The sequence below is a fragment of the Anastrepha obliqua genome, chromosome 5 (assembly GCF_027943255.1).
Source record: "Anastrepha obliqua isolate idAnaObli1 chromosome 5, idAnaObli1_1.0, whole genome shotgun sequence".
Classification (NCBI taxonomy): domain Eukaryota; kingdom Metazoa; phylum Arthropoda; class Insecta; order Diptera; family Tephritidae; genus Anastrepha; species Anastrepha obliqua.
In genome coordinates this window covers 69,454,260-69,477,508 of record NC_072896.1, presented here as the reverse complement: position 1 = coordinate 69,477,508, position 23,249 = coordinate 69,454,260, and the positions used below count along the sequence as shown (strand labels likewise).

At 37.9% G+C, this 23,249-nt stretch overlaps 2 protein-coding genes across 3 annotated transcripts in view; one reads left to right on the top strand and one right to left on the bottom strand.

Moving 5' to 3' along the window:
- Positions 1-22,889, top strand: part of LOC129248411 (out at first protein) — a 118,977-nt gene extending 96,088 nt beyond the window's left edge. For both annotated transcript variants that reach the window (XM_054887952.1, XM_054887951.1), the window contains one exon: positions 22,014-22,889. The gene's annotated coding sequence lies outside the window, so the exon portion shown is untranslated. The remainder of the gene's footprint in view (positions 1-22,013) is intronic.
- On the bottom strand, positions 1,529-5,236 carry LOC129248812 (uncharacterized). Its single transcript, XM_054888426.1, has one exon. The coding sequence runs from the start codon at positions 5,234-5,236 to the stop codon at positions 1,529-1,531; it is 3,708 nt and encodes a 1,235-aa protein (XP_054744401.1).
- Positions 22,890-23,249: the final 360 nt, after the last annotated feature.

Genomic DNA, 23,249 nt, shown 5'->3' with positions numbered 1-23,249 from the left:
TAGTATGTCTACATTCTTTTTCTTTAATGCTTCCCTCAAAAGCTCATATGTTCTCTTTGTCAAAGATAGGTCTAGAAACATTGCAAGTGCCTCATCATCAGTGAAGGGAATTGCTTTATCATTTTCGGTAGGAATTTCTTCATTATTTTCTGAATGAATCGATAATCCTCTTTTTACTATGTCAACAGCTGTTTCATTATCTACTACTTGCAATGTTTTCACTAAATCTATTTTATCATCTGATAAGGAATGCCTCAATACTTCAATTCTCCTTTTTTTTGATTTTTCACAGCATTGATCAAAACTTTTTGATTTTTTTAATACCTGTGAAGAAGACTGTACAGAAATCGATAACTTTAAGTTTAGCCAATCTTTGTTTTCCTTTAAAAAATGGTCTTCTCTACCTTTCTTAATTGGCAAAACTTTCATCCATCTCTTATGGAAGTATGGCATAAAACTGCGGCATAGTTTAAGACGAAACGATTCCACTAAATATTCAGGAATATTGTATTTTTCTTTAAAATAATTTAAAAGCACTCCTGCATTCGTTACTTTTGAAGCCAAAAGTACATTGCACATTTCTCTGTACTCAATCTCAATCAGATCTATATGAATTAGTTCACAATTGCCTATAATTTTGTTGCTTCTTCATCTTACTGTATAATAGTAATTTTTTTAATTTCTTTTGCAATATTTTTTTTATCACTATTGTTGACGACGGCAGTGTGACGCGGCTAAATTCCCTTTTAGCAAGCCCTGGTGCAGTAAATAAAGCTCCGTTTGTTTACTGATTGGAAAGGCTGAAAACTTTATTTAACGATATAAGTTTGCAATATATAAGTTTACAATTAATAATTGAAAATATGGTATGTGTCTTACAATTGTTTTTATGCGCGTCCATGCGCTTTCGTCAACGGCTAGAATAGAAAAGAAAGCTTGCTTCTCTTTGACAGCTAAGCTTGCTTTTCTTTGGCAGCTGTTGATTTGGCGAGTGAGAAAAACAGAGAGGTGAAAAAATGCGAAATGGGTTGCCAAAGTAACCTTTCGCAACACCCCCCTTCGTAAATCTTATGCGGTATTATGCATAATGTTTACCCCATGTTTTTCAACCTCGACGTCCAATTTCGCCAACTTAACTATCGGTCGTGTACATAATCCATTTACTGTCTTGACTACTGCGCTACGAGCTTGGCCATCTTTACCAAAATTCATATCTATTACTACTCCTTTCGGCCACGAATTTCTCTTGGAGTTTTCGTCTACGATGATCACCACGTCGTTCAATTTGATTGGGTTTGCTGGTGGCTGATACGTCTGGTAAGACAGGGGAGATACTCCTTAACCCAGCGTCTCCAAAATTGGTCAGCCAACTGGCTAGAAATTTTAAAGTTTTGCCGTAGAGCCGATCCAGAGTTGGTATTATCTGTTAGTTCTCGAATACCGCTAGAGTGTCCCGTCAGAAAGTGGTCTGGCGTAAGAGCTTCATCTTCGGCTGAGTCAAGCGACACGTACGTCAGTGGCCTTGAATTTAAAATGTTTTCGATGTAATTTCCTCACCATTACGCAGACGACAAATCTCTTCATGGAACACCTCGCTTTGACAATTAAGCATAATTGCAAGCTCTGCTGTCTCTATGTTGTCTGGGTTGAGTAGCTTTTGAAGAAACTGAGAACGTGGCTTTCCCTTCGTAACTAATCGTAGAAAACGTAAAACAAATCGATGCGCACTGCGAAGCTTCTCCCATGTACTAAATCTTTTTACATCCGGGGTTATTTCTGCGGTCGTACCCAATGAGTTGTTTGCGAAATCTATATGCTGTAGAACCTCAACTGTCTCTTCGTCATCATCTGGAAATTGTATAATTGGCCAGCTTGATTCTCGTTCTAGTAGGAATTTAGGTCCACTGAACCAGCGTTGGTTGTCGTCGAATTCTCGGTTGCTGCTCCATTTAGTGCCTTCGTCCGCAATATTCTCACCAGATGGCAGCCACCTCCATTCCCTAATAGCAGAACTCTCGAGGATCTCTCCGATTCTCAGCGCCACGAATTGATGGTATTTTCTTGTGCTCGATCGCAGCCAAAACAACACATTTTTGGAGTCTGTCCAGAATACTCTGCGATTTACTGTAATGGACAGTTCATAGCTAAGAACATTTGCCAGCCTGAGTCCCAAAACAGCAGCTAACAGCTCCAACCTGGGTATGGAAATGGGCTTCAATGGCGCAACGCGAGTTTTCGAAGCCAAAAGTGAACAAGATATTTGCGAGCCTACTTCTGACCGGATGTAGGCCACCGCAGTGTAGGCTTTTATGCTTGCATCTACAAAAATGTGCAACTGATTATTTTGGTTTTCGCTGGCAAGTGAAAGGCAACGGGGAATTTTTATGCCGTTGATCGCAGGAATGCGTTTTACCCAACGAAACCAGTTGCAACGTTCTTCTTCTTTAATCGGTTCATCCCAACCTACTCCGGAGCGCCAGACATCTTGTAAAATAATTTTTGCCTGTACAATGACAAAACCGAGCAAACCCATAGGATCGAAAATCGTCATTATTGTTCGCAAAATTTGTCGCTTCGACACGATCGTATTTTCATTAAAAACTTCCTTTGGAAAATTTTCAATGTATGTTAATTCATCCGAAACTGGCAGCCACCACATCCCTAGTACCTTTTCTATAACGGCTTCTGGTTCTTCAAAACATTTGGCGGCTGGAACGTCGTCAGCATCTAATGAAAATAGTACGTGTTTGGAATTAGATTTCCAGTTTCTCATTTGGAATCCGCCCTCCTGATGAACCCAACGAACTTTAGTTGCTAGACGAGCCAATTCATTTTCAGAGTCTGCACTCTGAAGCCAATCGTCAACAAATGTGTTACTAACGATGGCCCGTTCGGCGTCGGGATGAAGATCAGCAAATCGGTGAGCGTTACGATTTTTTATGTAGTTCGCCAAGGAGGGCGAGCACGAAGCGCCGAATGTCATAACCCTCATCACGTAGATATCGTAGTCGCGAGACGAGCCATCGTTTCGCCAAAGAAATTTTTGCGCCACTTGATCTTCTTTTATAATTTTAATCTGGTGGAACATTTCGCGTATATCTCCACAAACTGCGAAACGTCGGTCGCGAAATCGGAGCAGTACCCCCAGTAGAGACTTTAGTAGATCGGGCCCTTTCAGCAACATATCATTGAGCCCGACACCCTTTACCCTTGCTGCAGCATCCCAAACCAATCGAGTTTTCTTTTTATTGGCATTGAGAACAGTAAATATAGGGAGATACCAAGACCTAGCGCTATATTTTATTTCGTTTTTGTTCAACTTACGTACGTAGCCTTTTTTCTCATAATCATGTATTTTGTTTATAAGAAATTGACGAATTGACGAATCACGCTTCATTTTACTTTCTAAGCACGAGAGTCGCCGGATTGCCATAGGCAGCGAATCGGGAAGCTCGACAGCTTCGTGCTTCCAAAGTAACCCGGTTTCCCATCTCTTTTCAGCGGAGATAAAGCGCGTGGTCTTTTCCATGATTTGAAGAGCGCGTTCATCATCTTTAGATATCAACGGCTTAACTGGTGCATATGATCCGATGGCATCAATAGAAAAATATGTTTTCAGTTGCTGGTCCATACGATCGTCTCTGGTTGTATCACATTCGCAGGTATGCAGTATTCTCGGTTGTTCAACGCAGTTAGTTTTATCGCGCCCGTATACACTCCATCCTAGTCGGCACTTTGCGGCAATAAGGTCGGATCCCCTATCTTCTCTTATTTCGATAGGGATTCCTATTTTAGCGTTGTCCAAACCTATCAAAATTCGCGCTCTTGCTTTATTATAGGGTCGAATCGGCAGACCCTTAATGTGTGCGTGCTTACTAATCGTAGAGCTGAACAGCGACTGCTGAGGAAGTAGTAGATTAGCAACGGTTCGAACGTTTCGAAGCCTGTATTTTTGAGAGGGTAATGTAATCGGTGAAACACAAAGATTAACAAATTTGGAATTTGCCTCATTTTGAGTAATTTCGCCCGTCCAACGCAAGCATAACGATTCAACTGGCCCATCTAAATCAAGCTCGTTCGCCAATTCAGACTCAATTAGCGTACAGGAGGCTCCTTCGTCGATAAGGGCGAATGTACGTATTGCTTTGGTACCACTATGTAAAATAACCTCCACATACCTGAAAAGCGCCCTTTGCTTTTCTTTATCAGCTGCTGTGCCCAACTCGTGGTATAATGTTGCTTGTTGTTGTTTTCCAATCGCCAACGAAGTTCCATTGTGAAGCAGTGGATGGTGAGCCATTCTACAATCATCTACGCCACAGCACCTTTTCGAATTACAACGACGAATGAAATGACTTTTGAAGCAGCGTAAACAGAGTTTATTTTCACGTACAAATTTCCACCTGTCACTTTGCGATAGGGCGCGAAACTCATAGCAATCGGACAGCGTATGGCTCGCACCGCATTTCAGGCAATTCATCGACTTTTCACTCTGCTCATTATTTTTCGGAACCACATCGTGAATCATTATTCTGCCCTTTAGTGATTCGCGATTTCCCCTTTTTGCTTCGACGTTGCTATTACACGATGCTATCGCCGATGTCTGGATGGAAGTGACCTGGCTAGCGCACATGGCTAGACCGAAAAGCCAGTCATCGAATGCAGCAATGTCAGCGCGTCTCAGGGACATACATTGCTGGCCCCAACTCAACCTCTGGTTACATGGCAGTTTAGCTACCAGCTCGTTTAATAGCACTGGATCATTTAGATAATCGTTTAGGCCTACCGCCTGCATTGTAGCGCGATAATTTTGTACCGCTAATGAAAATGTTACTAAAGTTTCTAATTTGTCTGGCTTTACAGATGGTTCCTCCCTTAACCTACGCAGCATTACTTGGTGAATTACGTCTGGTCTACCATACAACATGCGGAGTGTATTAATGGCCAATCCAACCGTAGACGGCACCATAAGCCTACCACGAACTGCCTCTAATGCTTGGCCCTTCAAGCATTTCTGCAACCTAATAAGGTTTTCTTGGTCCGTGAATCCGCACCGTATGGTAGACTGCTCGTAGTTAGTAATAAATACGGGCCAGTCTTCAGGCCTACCTGTAAAGGTTGGCAGATCTTTCGAAAGCACTTGACGACTAGCTATATGTGCCGCAGTCAAATTTAGGTCGGCTGTCGTAGAGTAACTATACGGATTAGTAACGGTCGGATACCCTCCACAAGGCATATTTAGGTTAGGGTTAACATTTGGGTGTGAAAATCCTGAAGCAACCGATGTTGGCAAACTGTGGAAATTGTGCATTGATGTATATGCAGAAAAGGGTTGAGATGAAGACATAGCTGAGACTGTATTGCTGTTTGAGGTTAAGTTGGGCAGCATGGTCGTCATCCCGTTCGTAGTCGAAGTATACGGAAATGTCATCACGTTAGCAAGGTTAGGGACGACATTGAACGAGGTCGATGGAATGTGTGTTCCCGTTATACCTGCAGTTTGGTTGCATTGCAGTTCTATAGGTTGTGGAACGCCACATGCGTATGGCTATGCTGTACTGTAGAAGTGTGTAGTCCTAATCCCGGAGGTGCCTGAAGTGCAGGGGGGTGCAAATGGTGCAGTTTGACGAACAGGTGTAGATGCGTGTCGATCTGGCGCGGTGTCAGCAGTAGGCGTTTCGGTGCCAATTGTCACAGCATGGCCAGTTTTGTCAGCCTCATCCAATAAACCCTCGACTGCGCTTATTGTATCCGCGTTTCCCCGTGGCGATGCAGCTTTAGAAACATCCTCCATTTTTACAGCTTATTAAGCGAAAATCTGTTTAAAGCCAATTTTTTCAGAATGTTGACGACGGCAGTGTGACGCGGCTAAATTCCCTTTTAGCAAGCCCTGGTGCAGTAAATAAAGCTCCGTTTGTTTACTGATTGGAAAGGCTGAAAACTTTATTTAACGATATAAGTTTACAATATATAAGTTTACAATGAATAATTGAAAATATGGTATGTGTCTTACAATTGTTTTTATGCGCGTCCATGCGCTTTCGTCAACGGCTAGAATAGAAAAGAAAGCTTTGTTCTCTTTGACAGCTAAGCTTGCTTTTCTTTGGCAGTTGTTGATTTGGCGAGTGAGAAAAACAGAGAGGTGAAAAAATGCGAAATGACAGCTAAGCTTGCTTCTCTTTGACAGCTGTTGATTTGGCGAGTGAGAAAAACAGAGAGGTGAAAAAATGCGAAATGGGTTGCCAAAGTAACCTTTCGCAACAACTATAAAGTTTATCAAGGCGTTTAATTAACTACGGTGTTTTTAGTTTTTTACTAAAGCCTTTTTTAAGTTGTTTCATTGTAGTTGTATTGTCTTGAGTATATACATATATAAAATGTATAACTCTTGAGGGATCTTAAAATATTCTTATAATGTATTTTAATTATGACGCGTATAAACTACTTACACGATGAAAAAGATGTTTCAAATTCTATTATCAATAAATTCCAATTCGAATGAAAATAAATTCAAAACAGCAAAGTTATTGTATAACTTAACCTCTCATCAGATTAAACTTTAAAAAAAAATATTTTTTGTGTGCTCATAGGTACATCTTTTCTTTATTGAGTCTAAAACGAACTAACTTAAATTTGACATTTTATTCTTAACCTAATCTTGTGGCATAATGTTGTCACATGCATCACACATGTGCCGTACCTGTTTCCCACGCTTTCTGACTTTGGGTGCTATGACACCCAAAAATTAGCAGACATACCGTCAGCAGAAACTGCCTCGCGCGTGTGAACGTCAGTTTTAGCTTTTGTGGTATTAACTTTTATTGTAAAATGTGCATGTACGCTTCCTCTGTTTTATGTGACATCAGTACATATATAAATGGATAAGCCTGGAAGATGAAATAGCCATGTTTAAGTTATATTATGTTGGTTTATATAAAAAACATATAAATAAGTGGCTTTAAACTTATGTGGTCGCTGTGCATTATGTGGATTAAAAATTGTTTACATTTATTTGAAATGGGTATCATATTGAACGTACCATCAACAATATAATTACATCTTTCTAAATTACTTTTTTCTCGTATAGTTTTAGAAATTGTGGGTGAAATAAATAATGTGTACGTAAAATTTAATTCAATTATAGTGTCTATATAAAAGTGTTTTCCAGTATCATATCTAGGCATTCCAAATTCATTATTAATTTCTTGATTTTTGAAAAGTTCAATAATTTCTTAAAAATTCGAAGGTGCTTTGGGTAACTTCTTTTGTTTGATTCGTAGCAAATTCCTACGCATTTTACTATATTCAATTAACATCCCACCTGCTTTATGCTTTTTACAGTTATCGTCAAACAATTCGCGTACACTTGATCTCTTCAAAGTTGCAGTTTTAACATCGTTTTTAATTGAATTTATTACTTTTAATTTATCAAAAAGATGATTATGTACCTTTTCCTGTTCGCCAATTTTACGACTGTTGAACTCAATTACAACTGCCATATTACAGTTCTTTTTATAACAATAATAATAATCAGCATTATTATATTTGTGTACGTGTACATCTATTATTTTTTTACTAACCATTGCCTCAAGATATTCTTGTTGCAGCAGCTTTTTTTCGAATTCCTTAGCTGTAGCTAACGTTTGCAATGATAGTGTGGACGATATTTCTGTTTGTATTTCAACTACTTCTTCGCCAGTCATTTTGCAAACAGAATGATGAGTCCTGCGGAGTAGGACCTTACATTCGCCAACCGTCTTAAATTGAGTAAGCTGCTCACTGGTTTAGATTTTCTGTAGTTGTCAAAATATGAACGTAAATAGCTTGATGCGACAGTGGTACGCCGCTAAACACGTGCATTTTCATTAAAAATGATTTCTAAATTACTTAGCCGCTTGGCGAAATGAAATTGGTCGACAATTACTTTTTGGTTTTTCAATATTTTTACTGGGTTTTCTAAAACCGTTTTTGACAACTCCTCAACTGCTGGGGAAAAATTTAAAATTTAAGTTTACATTAACAATATATGTACATATGCATTTAAAATACCCTTGTAGTCAACTGGCTGCTGACCCTCAATGCCAATACTTTCTTCACCGAACAAAAACTCCATATCTAGTATTATACCTAGTGCCAGAGACGATTGTACCGGTTGGTTAAAATAGTTTTCAAATTTGCCAAAACTGTATCCTATCAAATAATCATCAATACCTATTATTTTGACAGGCCCAACTTTTCTTCTAAAACAGTAGGAATCTTTTTCTTTTTTGTGATCAATTTTGAAAGCACCAATTTTTGAAATATTCTCGACATCATTTCCTTCTTCTAGCCTAAAATATATTTGCTCAAGAATTTTGTTTGACTTTTTTAATTTTCTTTAAATATAGTTTTATAGTTTTCGAACTTATATGCCGAAAAACTATCAAGAGTTCCATACTGCCTAGCACAATCTGTTATGTGCAACAACCCATGCACATTATAACTAACTAAATATTCTGGGCTACGTCTGCTTCAGTTTCTAATGATTTTTGGCTTAATAATAGCCGTATTCCAGTGTGCAATAGGAGGAAGAGAAAGCAAAAATCGCTACCAACACAGTCTTTTAATACGAAAATTCCTATATACAATAAAAATTTTCTATATTCCGTCGATTTTCAATAATTGATTTCATTGAAGTCCCTGTACACACGATCAAATTCTGTAGGAACATATTTTGACAAAAAATTAATTTTTTGATTAATTTTAGTTAATATTAATAAGTTAGCTTTTTTCATTAACAACTGAGTCAACTTTTAGTTACACCAACATCGACTAGGCGAAATTGCGACACAATTTTAAAACCTGATTTTTCTAAAAAGCTTTCGCAAGTTCTAAAAGTATAACTATGGTGTGCCGGTTCTGCTATATATTAAAAAGACACATCAGAGCGTAGGTTATGAACTTTTTTCGAATAACAAATCCTTTTATTTACATAACTTCCTACTTGATCACACTTTGAGCAACTACATATTTATGGAAAAATTATAATTTTTAATTGTTATTGTTAGTAAAAAAATCGCAGTGAATCGAATCAGTACATTAAACCGCGTGCGAAACCAAGCAGGGTTGAATACACACTGACTGTGTATAGTAGTTACAATAGTATGAGCATTGCCAGACTACATTTTGAGCTTACCACTATAATTTTAACACTTCTTCTTACGCTAATATGTACGTAAACTAAAAATACATTTCAATTTGAATCAAGTAGTCTGCAACGCTTTTGTTTACATAACTTTTTAGGTACATTTTAATTAAAACCAAGTAATTTTACGAAGCAACAATGCTTTTGTTTACATAAGTTCTTAGTTAATACATCTGCAACATTTTTATTTGTGGAAACGTATTTTAATTCAATTTCGTTATTTGCAACTTTTTCTCTTATAAAATGATACTTAATATCTATATGCTTTGTACGTTTATGGTGAACAGGATTTGTAGAAATATGCTGTGCACTTATGTTGTCGCCATAGATGACCATTGGCTCTTCTTGTGACCATCTTATTTCAGCTAACAATCTGCGTAGGTACACCGCTTCGTTTGCGGCTACGGAGAGGGCAACGTATTCTGCTTCTGTGCTGCTCAATGCAACGACACTTTGCTTTGCTGAAGACCAGGAAAACGCGCTGCCTCCAAGAAAAAAAACGCCCAATCGGCGTCTGCGAAACCTCGCACTGGTTCGCCTGTTTTGCAATAAACGATGTTCAGATTTATATGTAGTACCGGATAGGTATCGTAAGATGTGTTTCGCTGCAGCCTCGTGCTCAGCGTGCGGATTTGTGTTGCGCTGCGACAATTTGCTAACTGCGTGCAAAATGTCAGGTCGACTCAAAATTGCTAAATAGATGAGAGAACCGATTAATGATTGATATTGCGTAACATTTACCTTAACACAGCTATCATCATTACAACCAACATGGAAACCGGGATCGAGCGGTGTTGCAACAGCTCGACAGTTTTGCATGCCATATGTGTCTAAAAGGTTTCTGATATACGTTTTCTGGCATAGTGACACAGAACCTCGTTTGCCGTCTCGTTGTATTTCTAACCCAAGGAAATACGAGAGAGGATCGCCATCGTGCATTTCAATTTTTGATGATATCTTCTTCTTAATCGCGCTGATTTCGTTTTCGCTTGGTGAGATGATTATCAAATCGTCGACGTAAACTGCGATGTAGCTGCTTTGCTGCTGACTGAACTTAACGTATAGGCACGCCTCGAGTTTGCACCTTTTGAAGCCTATGCTTTGCAAAACTTCATCTAGAGTGCTGTTCCACGCGCGGCCAGATTGCTTAAGCCCATAAATGGCTTTGTTTAGCTTAAGAACTTTATTAGGTGTACCGCACTGACAAAATTTTGCGGTTGCTTCATGTAGACGTCTTCAACTAGTCTGCTGTTCAAATATGCGTTAGAGATGTCAATCTGGTGCATGTATAACTGTTTTTCTGCAGCTATAGCGAACAGCATTCGGATGGTTTCATAGCGTATAACAGGAGAGAATGTTTCCCAGTAGTTCACACCTAATTGTTGCCCGCAACCTTTTGCGACCAATCTAGACTTAAATCTTTCGATTTCACCGTCCTTGCTTCTCTTGATTCGAAATACCCATTTCGAACCAATTGCTTTTTCCCCGGCAGGTAGGTCGACTAAATCCCACGTGTCGTTTGCTAGAAGTGCGTTGTACTCCGACTGCATCGACTCTTGCCAATTATTCGAATATTGGCTCTGCAATGCTTCTGCTAATGTTTGTGGTGTCTCTATGTCATCTGCACAGTTTAGATTATTTAGCATATTGTACACCTTTTTGGGTCTCCCTAGTGTACCCTTACTCAATATTTTAGGTCGCCCTGGACCACGTCGACCAACATTGTTTTGATCATCATCGTTCGCGCTAGCAAACTCCTCCCCCTCTTCGTCGGAGTCGCCGTACTCGTTATGTGTCTCAACACTCAGCTCATCATCGGGTGTATATTGAATGGATGTTGTTTGCTCTTCTGAAGGCGTTTGTGACTCAAGACGAATAATGTTTGTCACGAAATCATCATTTCTGTCTAATATGTTGCATTTTTTAGTAGTTATATTTTCAAACTCACCTACAACAAATTTGACATCCCTGCGCTCTATCACTAGACGTTTTTCTCGATCGTACAAGCGATAAACTTTTGCTGCAATGGAGTAGCCTACGAAAATATACTCCTTTCCCTTAGCATTGAATTTGCCCGTTCTGTTTTTATCTAGGGCAAACACACGTGAACCAAAAACTCGAAGATGCTCCACCGACGCTTTGCGACCCTTCCACATTTCGAAAGGTGTGCACTGATTTAATACCTTTGTTGGACACCTGTTGCGTATATATGCGGCTGTAAGCACGGCTTCAGCCCATAAAAACTCTTCCAGTTTAGCATGAATTAGTAAACTTTTAGCCATTTCTACTATGATTCGATTTGCGCGTTCAGCAACACCGTTTTGCTGAGGTGTGTACGGAACAGTGTTTTGTTTCTTTATTCCACAATTGTTCAAAAAAATTTTAAAGTTATTGTTCATGTATTCGGTGCCATTATCACTACGCAAACATTTTATTTTTTGGCCCGTTTGCAGTTCAACATAGCTTTTGAAAAGTTTAAATTTTTCGAACACTTCACTCTTGGCACGCATAAAATAAACGTACATTTTTCGTGAATAGTCATCAATGAATGTGACGAAATAGCGATTACTGCCTATTGATTTAACATTCATTGGACCACAAACATCACTATGTACAAGTTCAAGTACACTTTTTGTCACACGCTTTCCTTTATTAAGAAATGGTAACGCACAGATTTTTGCCTGATTGCACGTATCACAGTTAATATCCACAGGCACACTCTCAATGTCCATACCTTCTACAAGTTGTTTTTTACTTAATAGTTTTAAACTTTGAAAATTTAAGTGGCCAAACCGATTATGCCATTTTTTTACGTTTGATAAATCATTTAACATATGAACCGCACTATTTTCTAAGTGATTTGTATACAAATACAAATTTCCTTCCTGCGTTGCCCGTAACACTATTTTGCCGTATTTGTTTTTTATTTGCGCTTCTTTATCACTAAATGTAAAAAATTTTCTTTTTGTGCTGCTTTACACCGGCACATACAAAACGTCATGCATTTCGACTTTCGCATTATTTGTCTTTAATATAACCGTACCTACACCGGGTGATTCGACATATTTATCAGCTGCCAATTTAACTAAAGTATATTTTTCAATAAATGATGCGAATAAGTCTTTGTCACAACACATATGCATCGTTGCGCCACTATCGATACACCAGGTATGTTTTCTTATTTTCGCGCCACTCACATGCATCAAACAATTTGACTGTTCTATTTTTCTGGAATGTTCACCTTGCGCTGTCGCTTTCTTGCGATACTCACTTGCGCGATGCCCTACCCTGTTACAATAAAAACACTTGCCCTTGAATTGTTGCTTACTGTTCCGTTTCTCACATTCGTTATAAGAACCGTTTGCTTTTCGAAGCTTGCTTTGCTGCGTTGGCGTTTGCGCTGGCGTGTGCGCTGGCGTATGTGCGTATACCGAAGCGACCGAACTTTCGCGTTCATACATTTCTGCTTTTCGCACCCCTTCTTCTAGCAATTTAAATTTTACCGTTTCGAATAGCGGCAAACTGTCGCGTGTTTCAATAGCAACAACAAAATTTTCAAAGGAATTTGGTAGGCTTGACAAAAGCATAATTACTTTGAGTTCATCACTTATTTTAATATCCAACTCAGCCAATTTGTCTACTATATCGACAAATGTTTTGACGTACTGTGTTACGTCATCTCCTTCCTGCATCCTTACCCGTAGAAGCTTTTGGTAAAGCTGTACTCTGGTCCCGTTGGCAAATGGACCTCACGCAATTTTTTCCATGCGTCGGCTGCAGTTGTACACGCTTTTATGTGCATCAACTGCGTCGGTTTTATGTTCAAAATAAGGCACGCTAACGCCTTTTGGACTGCTGTGTCCCACTTCGCGGATTCTGCATCAGTTGCTGCCACAGGCTTTGCCTCGGTGATCACTTGCCACAAATCAGCCGTTATCAGCACACTGCGCATGGTCATGCACCACACGTCGTAATTGTCTTCACCAAGCTTCTCAATTTGGTGGACGACACTCATTTTGCTTTGCAAAATTTAAAAAAAAATGTAGCACAAATTAAATTTTAGTCACTTGTCGCTTTCAACTTTTTAGTCACTTCGAATTTTTCACACGGGCGTTTTCTAGTCCCCAAGCAATTATTAAATCCGATCGCGATGAGCTGGGCCCATAACCATTTGTTGGTATAAAAATCGCAGTGAATCGAATCAGTACATTAAACCGCGTGCGAAACCAAGCAGGGTTGAATACACACTGACTGTGTATAGTAGTTGCAATAGTATGAGTTGATGCTAAAGCATTGCCAGACCTACATTTTGAGCTTACCACTATAATTTTAACAGTTATCTTGAAATAATAAGACACTTCATTAGATAGATATTCCCTGCCATTATCGATATATAGATTCACTATTTTCAAATTAAAGTGAGCTTCACTTTTTGCAATGAAATCTTTAAAAACAGAAAATACATCCGACTTATAAGTTATTGGGTATGTAACACAATAATGTGTGAACTGGTCAATAAAAACAACATACTAGTTTTTGTTATCAATTGTAGTGGGTGTGATTGGACCACAGACATCAGAATGGACTACAAACAATGGTCGCTGGATATGCTCTTTATTTTTACTTTTTTTTCAAATTTTAATCTAGATTGTTTGCCGCTATACAAGCCTCACATATATCACTGTTTGACTCAATACGACTTAAAAGATTGATATCTTCAAACAAGTTATTTTGTTTTATTTCTGAAAATTTTCCTAAATTTATATGACCTAATCTTTTATGCCACAAGAGGTACTCTGCACTTTTTGAATTATTTGACGTGTATACTTTTGCATTTAATTGAAATTTTATAATTGGTACATTAAGCACCAAGTTACCGTTTTAAGTGACTTCTATGCCTTCAGGACTAACTTCAGTTGTTAGGCCAGCATCCTGCATTTTCTTTACTGATAATAGATTGTGTGGAATTTCCTTGCTATATAGCACATCTTTCAGTGAGATTTTGTTTCCAGCACTGCTTAGGTTGACCACTCCTTTGGCGGTAGCATTGATATATTTTCCGCGCTTTGCAATCTCAATTGCAATATTGCAGTCCAAGTGTTCATACTCTGAAAACAACGCTATGTCTTTGATGAGATGGTCCGAAGCCCCAGAGTCAAGAATAAAATCTACCTCACTTGCAATTGCATTATTTTGTGTATTTCTTATCATGAATGCAAATCCGCGATCTGACTGTGTAGTTGTAGCTATTTGAGCTTGTCTCTCTTTGCCATTATTTTCGTTAGTCTGATTCCCTGCCCGCCTTTTCAAAATGAAACAATCTTTCTTTAAATGTCCCAATTTGCCACAGTGAAAACATTTTAGAGGTGATTTAAACTTGTTTTTAAAAGGCTTCTTAAATTGATTATTGTTATGTTTATTTTTGTATTTATTGAATTTAAAAACTTTATTTCCAATGGACTGCAACACCTTAGCACTTGTGTCCGTGCTGATACCTTTTAATTTAATTTCCTTGTCTAAAAGTCGTGTTTTTACAAATTCTAATGTCAGGTTTTCCTCTGACAGGGTTTCAATTGCCGTGATTACTCGTTCGTAACTTGGCGGAAGGCTTAAAAGTAACTGTGCAATTTTATCCATATCATCCAACTTGCCTCTTGACGCAATGAGGTCAGTTATAAGGTCATCAAAAATCTTAAAATGATTTAGAAGTGGAGTATCACCCTTTAATTTTAAAGCAAACAACTGTTTGTGTAAGATAGTTGAGAAGCTAAACTTTTTCTCTCATACAGTGCATCTAAATTTGCAAAAATCTGTTTGGCAGTATTTTTTCTGCTCGCAAGAACAACAAACGAATCGCTCAAATATTCCATTACAATATTCTTTGCATTCCTCTGTGCCTTTTTGATTTCATCTGTCACCTTTCCTGCTTCTTCATCAACTACTCTTAATAAATCTTGTTCTTCTAATAGTCCCCTTACTGTTAATTTCCATATGTAATACTTCTCACCGTCAAACGGTTTTATGTTTCTCTTTCCTTTATCCATTTTTTTTTCTCCTTGTCTGTTGAAAACTCAAACCTTATTATTTTTAATTGACAAAAAAACAATTTCAGAATTTGTTTAAAATATAACAATTTTTTTTTTTTTTTTTTTTATTATGCGCTAACTGGGCCCATAACCTATGGAAAAATTATAATTTTTAATTGTTATATATATACTCAACACCAACTTGAAATAATAAGACACTTTGTTATTAGTTTTCACAATCAATTTATTTTAAGGAACCACACGCACTCGCAGTCAGAACTTAAGTAACTTCTCGAACGTATACTGACGCTCACACAAGCGACAAAGTAGAAAGAGAGCATTTTCGGGAAAGTCCCGTTTTCAATATCGAATTCAGATTTATGCATATACATGTGACTTTTGCTTGTACAAGTTAAGCAAGTCATATTGCTTATAAAATAAAACAACACTTTGTTTGAATTAAATAGGTACTTTATTAACTTTATTATTTAAGTTGACTTTGCAACTCCTGCAACGTAACAAGAACTGTCCTCGACAGGCAATGATACCGCCTTTTATACCCTCGCGATCAGTGGTAATCAGCTGTTGTTGCGCGAAAAAGGTTACTTGGACTCTACCGCTAGTAACACAATTGTGTTGTTGCATGCGCATGACAAGTGGTACCGCTGGCCTGCCTACCAAGCATGTCAACCATGCGTTGCTATGCAATCGGTGGTTCACTAAAGCAGGCAAGCACCGTTGTGTTTTGAGCTACCTACCCAACACGACGCTGCTAGGGCAGGCGCAATGCATTGATCGAGCTGGTGTCATGCAGTTGATCTGCATGCTAAGCTCACGCATGTTGTGTTGCTATGCAGTCGGTGATTAGTTGGGCCAGACAACAATTGTTGTGTTTTGGTCTGCCTGCCTAACATCCTGTTGCCAAGCCAAGCGCAAGCAGTGATCACTGTTTGTTGTTATGCAGCGGGATGTTTTGTGAGGCCAGGCGAGAGTCTTTCTATTTGCGCTGCCTGCCCGGCATGCTGTTGCTAAGGTAAGCGCAGGTAGTGATCATCATGTTTGTTGGTGTTGGGCTGCATCGACTGACAGAAAAAGCGGTAGGGTATGTGAGGTTTTGCAACGAAATGCTGTTGCTTTCGTAGGTTTCGGTATCATGCCTTAACTTACATATGTATGTACACTTTCAGCAATATTTTTACCGTTATGAGATTGTACACCTGTGACAAAGGCACGGGCAGGTGTATACAGCAAAATAAACGGATATCAAACATTTTCTTTTCTAAATTAATTCCTCACAAAAATCTTTCAATAGTCTAGGAGCTGGCTACATGAAAGTGCCCGCATCAGATACGTGGCTAATTTATATTGAAAATAATAGTATTAGTGTAGACGAATATAAAAATGAATGTCTGCCATTGCAAAACTGGGGCGCAAAGGGGGGATACGCAGTGAAAGGGGTGAATTTTGGGTGGGAAAAAATTCAAAAGGTACAGGGATTCTATGTACGGGAAAAGTTTGGTTATATATTTCAGAAAGTGTGAAAAAATTGGCAGACATTTTGCGAGGGGCTAACTCGCCGGCAGACTGTGCTGAAGATTGCAAAAATTAATTAAAAAAAATCATAAGGTACATGAATTCCAATTATTGTATTTTAAAGTTTAAACATTCCAAAAGCCATTTACAAAATGGCAGACAAAAAAGTGAGGGCTAAGGCCGCGGCAGACGACGTTAAAAAGTGCGCTACACATCAACATTTTTAGTCACATTCGCAATCGGAATCTGATTCGGATGTGATATCTCCTTCGCTATCGCTATATTCATCTTCATTTGATTCGCTTTCTGCATTAACGTTTTCATTGCCTGTAACAAAGCACAAAGCAAAATGATTTTTAGACATTTAATAGAATGGAATAGTTATATGTTCTGTGGATAAATATATTACCTTCGTTTGTTCCAGGATCAATAATATCTTGTATTGTACTAGGCAGCTGTGGTCCGTGGAACCATTTAAATGTATACTTTCCCTCTACTAATATCCATCCGCAAGTTTCTGGTCGTAAATATGATGCAATTTTCTTATGAGCATTTATCCATATTGTAGCAATATATTTGGTCCTCAATAAATGCTGCGTTAATTCAGCCTGGCTAGGAGGCAAAGTGGATGAGTCAAAATTCTGCAATTTTTTTTTCTGGAAAGGTTCCTCCAAATCGTTGACCTTATAGGTTTTTATATCTATGTAGCCAGCTCTCCGTCTACAAGTAATCATTGACGTTTCACGGTTTTTTTGTCTCAGAAAAGAAAGCAATGGTAAAAGGGGACTCGTTTGGAAACCCAACGATTGCTCCAAGGATGGGCCACAAAACTTTACTTAAACTGTTTTACAACTTAAGCCCATCAATTACTACGTCAATTTTTACTTCATCCTTATCGTGAAGAAAAACAAATACGCCTATTTTAAAATTGTGTTGGGTACCGCGATATAAAAAATTCCCACTTGGAATGGATTGAATCACAGCTTTTTTATTATTTAAGTTTCAAAAATAATTTTAGCCTAAGCACTTGAAGTATCTAGATGTGTAACTACATTATGGGACACCCTATTTGCTATAGCCCATTTGTTTATTTCAAACGCACTATCACATTCCACCGTATCATTTTCGGGATCACTGTCGCTAGTTTCACTTATGGACATTACTGACAAATTGGAATAGTCTGAGTTACTCTCCTCCAAAAAAATTTCACTATTACCACCTGTATCATCACAAGCACTAAGCCTTCGCGAATATTGTTCCGCACTTGCCCCCCACTCCCTATTCTCGCAGCTCATTAAATTTGCACATGTTTTTTTATTCATTACTTACCTCTTTTTTAATCAGCAAAACACTTTTGAAAAATAGCACAATACGGTTGTATAATAATTAGAGTTTAAATTAGAAAACTTTGAAATTAAAGAGGTTGTACACAGAAATTCGCGCGCACAATATAAATTTCAATCAGCTTTTGACAATTTGATTCTCGGCCTACTTTGATCTTTTTGACATATTGCTTTGATAGCTATTTGTCGGTTTTCTTTTATTTTATTTCTACTGATGCAAAAATGAGAAGAAAGATGTGAATAAAGTTTGCTTACCTCTTACACATTTTCCAAAGGTGACGTAGAACCAAAACAAAAGTCAATTTTCAAACAAATACGAGTGCATATGTTGTTAAAAATGTTAATTGTGTTGGAGTTTCGGGTACGCAGGTTTTGCTGGGTAGGTTAGTATTTGGTGGTGGTTGAGGTATACTCGTATATGCAAGTTCTGGATAGAATTTTGTCTGTGCAGGCTGTCGGTTTGGAATTTGTGGATACCGTGTTTGAGTGAGTGGTTGCTTAGGATATTGCTGTTGGTAGTTGAACGGTGAGTTAAATGTAGTTGGGTTTTGATTTTCTAGCTTGAGACATAGATGGAGGGCTTCGGGAAGGCTTTTCGGTTCTTTTATGCCAAGAAGCCTGGGGAGATCGCCAGAAAGTCCTCTAACGAAAGTGTCGAGGGCCTTAGCACGGTAGTTGTCTGTTAGTAGATGGACTGCTTCTTCACCAATTTCCATGCATCCTATTTTGTTTAGGATTAGGGATAAATGCCCGTAAACTTTTTGGTAAAACTCGTTTACTGTTAGTCGTCCTTGCTCTAGGCACGTCATTTGATATTCAAGTGTGCCTGTACCTCTCTTGTCTGCGTAATGAGTGGTCAAGCAGCGAGAGATTGCTGCCCAGTCTAAAGGCGTATTGTATGACTCTAATGCAATATCTGCCTTGCCTATTATCCCCGTAGTGAACGTACTACGTCTGGAATTTTGTCCATTTCGTTCATAAACTGTTCTATCGTTTGGTCCATTATTATTGGGGCTATATTATTATTAAGGGCGTTTTGGATTAGATTTGGTCTGTTTGTTCCTAGGGTTTGGTTAACCATAGTCCTAATAAGGTAAGCTAAATCTGCGGAAATTTGGGGAGTGGAGGTGGAAGGTGCAGGAGTTAAGTAGTATTTAACACTGGTGGCCTAATTAAATTATTTGGGTTTGTCATTTTTAGTTTTTTTTTTAATTTATTAATTTATGATAGGGATTAAATTTGGTAAAGAAGAATATTATTTTTTATATAATAGTTCTTTTTCTTAGAATTTTTTTTTTTCAAAAGGTAAAAAATTTAAATTCTTTTCATAAAAATTTCTTCTTTTTCTTTTCTTTTTTTAATTTCTGTTTTTTTTTCTTTTACCTCTTGTAAGATTTATTAGAAAAGTTTGAATTGTTAGCATTTGTTTTGTAAATTCTTCTTTCTTTTCGTCTACAAATTTGTGAATTTTAATTTCTTTTATAAAATTTTCCCGTGCCAGAGTCGTTTGTTTACCTTCACGTATACAACATCTAACTTTTCATATGTTTTGTATTTATTTCTCCTATTATGAAATGTTAAATCTCTTGTCTGGTTTTTCCTAATTCTCTCCTCTATATCTTTGTTTCAGGTTTCCTTTCCATAAATTACGTCTATGGGCTTATGATCCGTGACCGAGTGGATCGAATTGTTGTACTTAATTCTTGCCAACAAGATCAACTCCACGCATCTAGCTATTTCTGTCAATGTACTGTGGAATCGTTCCACCTGTCCATTCGACTTGCTATGGTAAGGCGGGACCTCATGTTGACTTATGCCATGGACGTTTTTAATGGTTTCCGACTTAAGTGATGGTTCGTTATCACATACCATAATTTTTGTTTTCAGAAACATGTTCAGCATTTCCATAATACCCACCTTCACATCAGGTATAGTTCGTGTCTGTAGTCTTTTTACCACTGTATGGTTATACCCATCTGCCCTGCTTCTGCCAAATGGCTTTCTTTCCACTGCGGTGTTGGTATTAGATCTGCTAAAAGGATCATTAGGTTTGTTACCGAAACCAAGACCCCTGTTTGTATTTGCCCTATATCTCGAGGTGCTGTGATCTACGTCCATAGGTATTGGGCGTTCACTTGCACCTGCAGTTTGTCGTAAGTTACTCGCAGCTGCTTGATAATTTGTAGTAAAATTCCTGCTTGCCCTGTTATCTAAGCTGTGAAAAGCCATTTGCAAACGCGAATCGGTTTTGATTCGATACCAATTCCTGCGCCAGTGCCAGTGAACTTGGCAAATTGAATATGATATGAATACTCGAAGTGCGTCTGCCCTGTATTTCGAATTCGTCTATTAAGCCTGAATTGCCATCATGTGACTTGGCTACCTTGTTTATTATTTATACCGCACGGAGTTGTATGTGCAGTCATCGAAGTAATTAACTTCATCAAAAATATATATATCATTGACAAAGTGTTTTGCCAATGTTGCGGCGTGTTCTTTTTTTATTGATGCTCGAGTGAACTCGGCAGCAATATTTTGGGGCACACATTCCCAAACTTTCCAAAATTTTCAATTTTTCTCTCAACAAATGTCGTTTCACTGTTGTCACAGCTGCAGTTGCGGCTCGTGTTTCATTTCTGGAGAATTGCAAGCTATCGCTTGAAACTTAAAATTGCAGGTGATTCAAATTCTTATACTGTTATTGTGATGTTTACATGGAACGTACGTCGGCGTGGGAGTCATGAGTTAACTTATATATAAAACGTAAAATTTTAGGAACTCCACTTACCGCCCTTTTTCGCATATAAGGACGGATGTCCTCAAGGACATTGGTACAAACTTCTTCCTCTTTTCCGAAAGGCCTCCCTTTCGCTAGGCTCTTTCAAAGATGTGCACTTTTTGCGAAGGCTGTTCCTGTCCTTTGCGAATCTTTTGCAATACGGCACGTATATCTGTAGGAATTCTTTATTATTTAGCAATTATTTACAAAGTTTTTAGTCATATTAAAAGTAAATCTATTACATAGTTCATTGTTCATTTAATACGTCCACTATTGAATCGCTCACATGTACCTCACTGTTCACCACTCCGTTCTCCAATGTCTATTGTAATCTAACATCTTTGGCGTCCGTTCAGTTTGATGTTTGTTCGTCGTGTTAGGGTTGCCGTGCAGGGGTGCATTTTATTCTACATATCTTTGTAAAGCACTATGGTTACGCTATAAGGAAAAATATTACGAACATTGAGACTGCTTTATTTTTGCTACTACTTGCTTTTATTTTCACTATTTATTACCAAAAAGGACTATTAAAATACAACTAAATGTTGGCAGGGGCACAGCGCGCTTGGGTGCCTGTGAAGATAACAATATCCAGAAGTTGAAGAAGTGACACGCGAGGATATTCCACCAAAGCGTGAATCTCCAACTATGTTTCGTGCACGGTTAGTTAGCCAAACGAAGAACACTGAGGTTTCGGTTGCACCTATGCCTGTATATTTTAGTGTTTTTTTATTTTGATCAAACATTCAAAACTAAACAGCTGATTGCTTGTTACCTCCTATTGCGTAAAGCCCGCGAAAAATGACAACATTTCAGTATTAAGCTAACATCGGCAATCGAACTAAGTCACACTATGTGCAAAGAAAACCGAGCGAAAAGGAATTTAGTCTGAGCATGAAATATAAGCAAATACACACATAAATAAAACCTACACACGAACGCTATTCTATTTCATGACTAAATTTTATTTCTTTAATTAATCTCTACATTGCTGTATTTATGCTTGTAGCCTGACTGCATTTATTTAGTTGAGTGGATAACCATTTCTTAGGAAATAACTGTTACCGTGATTTAAATCTATAATTTCTATCTGGATTGTGATTAAGTTAAGTTGTCGCTCATTATTGTGTTTACTTTTCTCTTTTCAGCTGGATGTATGATGATCTTCCTTGTTGGAACTCTTTGTTGAGGGAGATCCATGCTACGAATTATCGTCCTTCTCGAGATCCTTTCTTTTTCCATCATAGCTATTAAGTGCTGATTTTCCGTACATCTTGTAGGGATTTGTTTTCGAGTTTCAAAATTCGTCATTGGTTTGTGCGAAATTGATTTATTTAATTAATTAATTTTCGAGGTAGCGCGAACGCGAAATTAGCTAAGATATAATAATATTGTTAAATAATTCGCCTTATTTTCATCTTAAAAAATCTTGTGTAAAATTTTTCTTTGTTTGTTGTCTTCTTTGGTTGCTGATTGTACTTATTTTTATATGTTATTGTTTTGTGGTTGTTGCTTTTCGCGCCATATGCTTTCAAAGCACGATACCAAAACCACTAGAAGTGTGGGAGGTATAAAGCAGATCCACACACTCACTCACATTGAAAAAAAAAAAAAAATAATAATAATAATTGAACTCCTTTTTTGAGTTCGACTCCTTTTGCATTAGACAAATTAGGCTTCTCATCTCTTTCAAGTAAAGGAAACTCATTTCTGTCGTCTCATATTTAAATATTTTTATTTTCTTTTTTCTGAATATACGTAGTTGGGCCATTCTTTGTATCACCATGACTTTTGTTGTTCTTCCGTGGTACTTTTTGTTCTTGCGGAACGGACGTTTAATGGACGTTTAATATGTATTGAAAGGAAATGTGATCTGTGTGCAGTTGGAAGCTATTAGTCAGCTATACTAATATATAAATTAGGCAATTCTATTTATTAGACAATTTTATTTTACGACACGATCACTTTCAAAGCCGATCTTCTTCTGTTCTTGTTTTACAATATTTTACTTAAGCTAAGCCTATCCAATTTCGCTAACCGTTAATCGAAAATATGTTTTTGCTAATTCAATCAAATACCAATCATAAAAAACATTTTCCAGGAATTTAACTACCGCCTTAGCGTGCCGTGTGCAAAACCTTTTCAATTCCCGCAATTTTCCTTTGCAATCAATGAAGATCATTCATATAGTTGTAGTTACAGCTTCGTTCTCATTTAACTCTTGTTGTTGTCGCTCTTACTACTTATCTGTCGCTTAGCGTGCCGTGTGCAAATGAATGAAGATCATAAGCGTGGTTATAGTTGTAGGTAGCTTCGTTCGCATTCAACCCTTGTTGTTATCACTCTTACTATTTTCTGAATGAACTTTTATCAATGCGAGCGCG

Bases quoted from the DNA above. Each gene is read 5' to 3' on its own strand.
- LOC129248812 (XM_054888426.1), bottom strand. From the start codon at position 5,236: ATGCCTTGTGGAGGGTATCCGACCGTTACTAATCCGTATAGTTACTCT.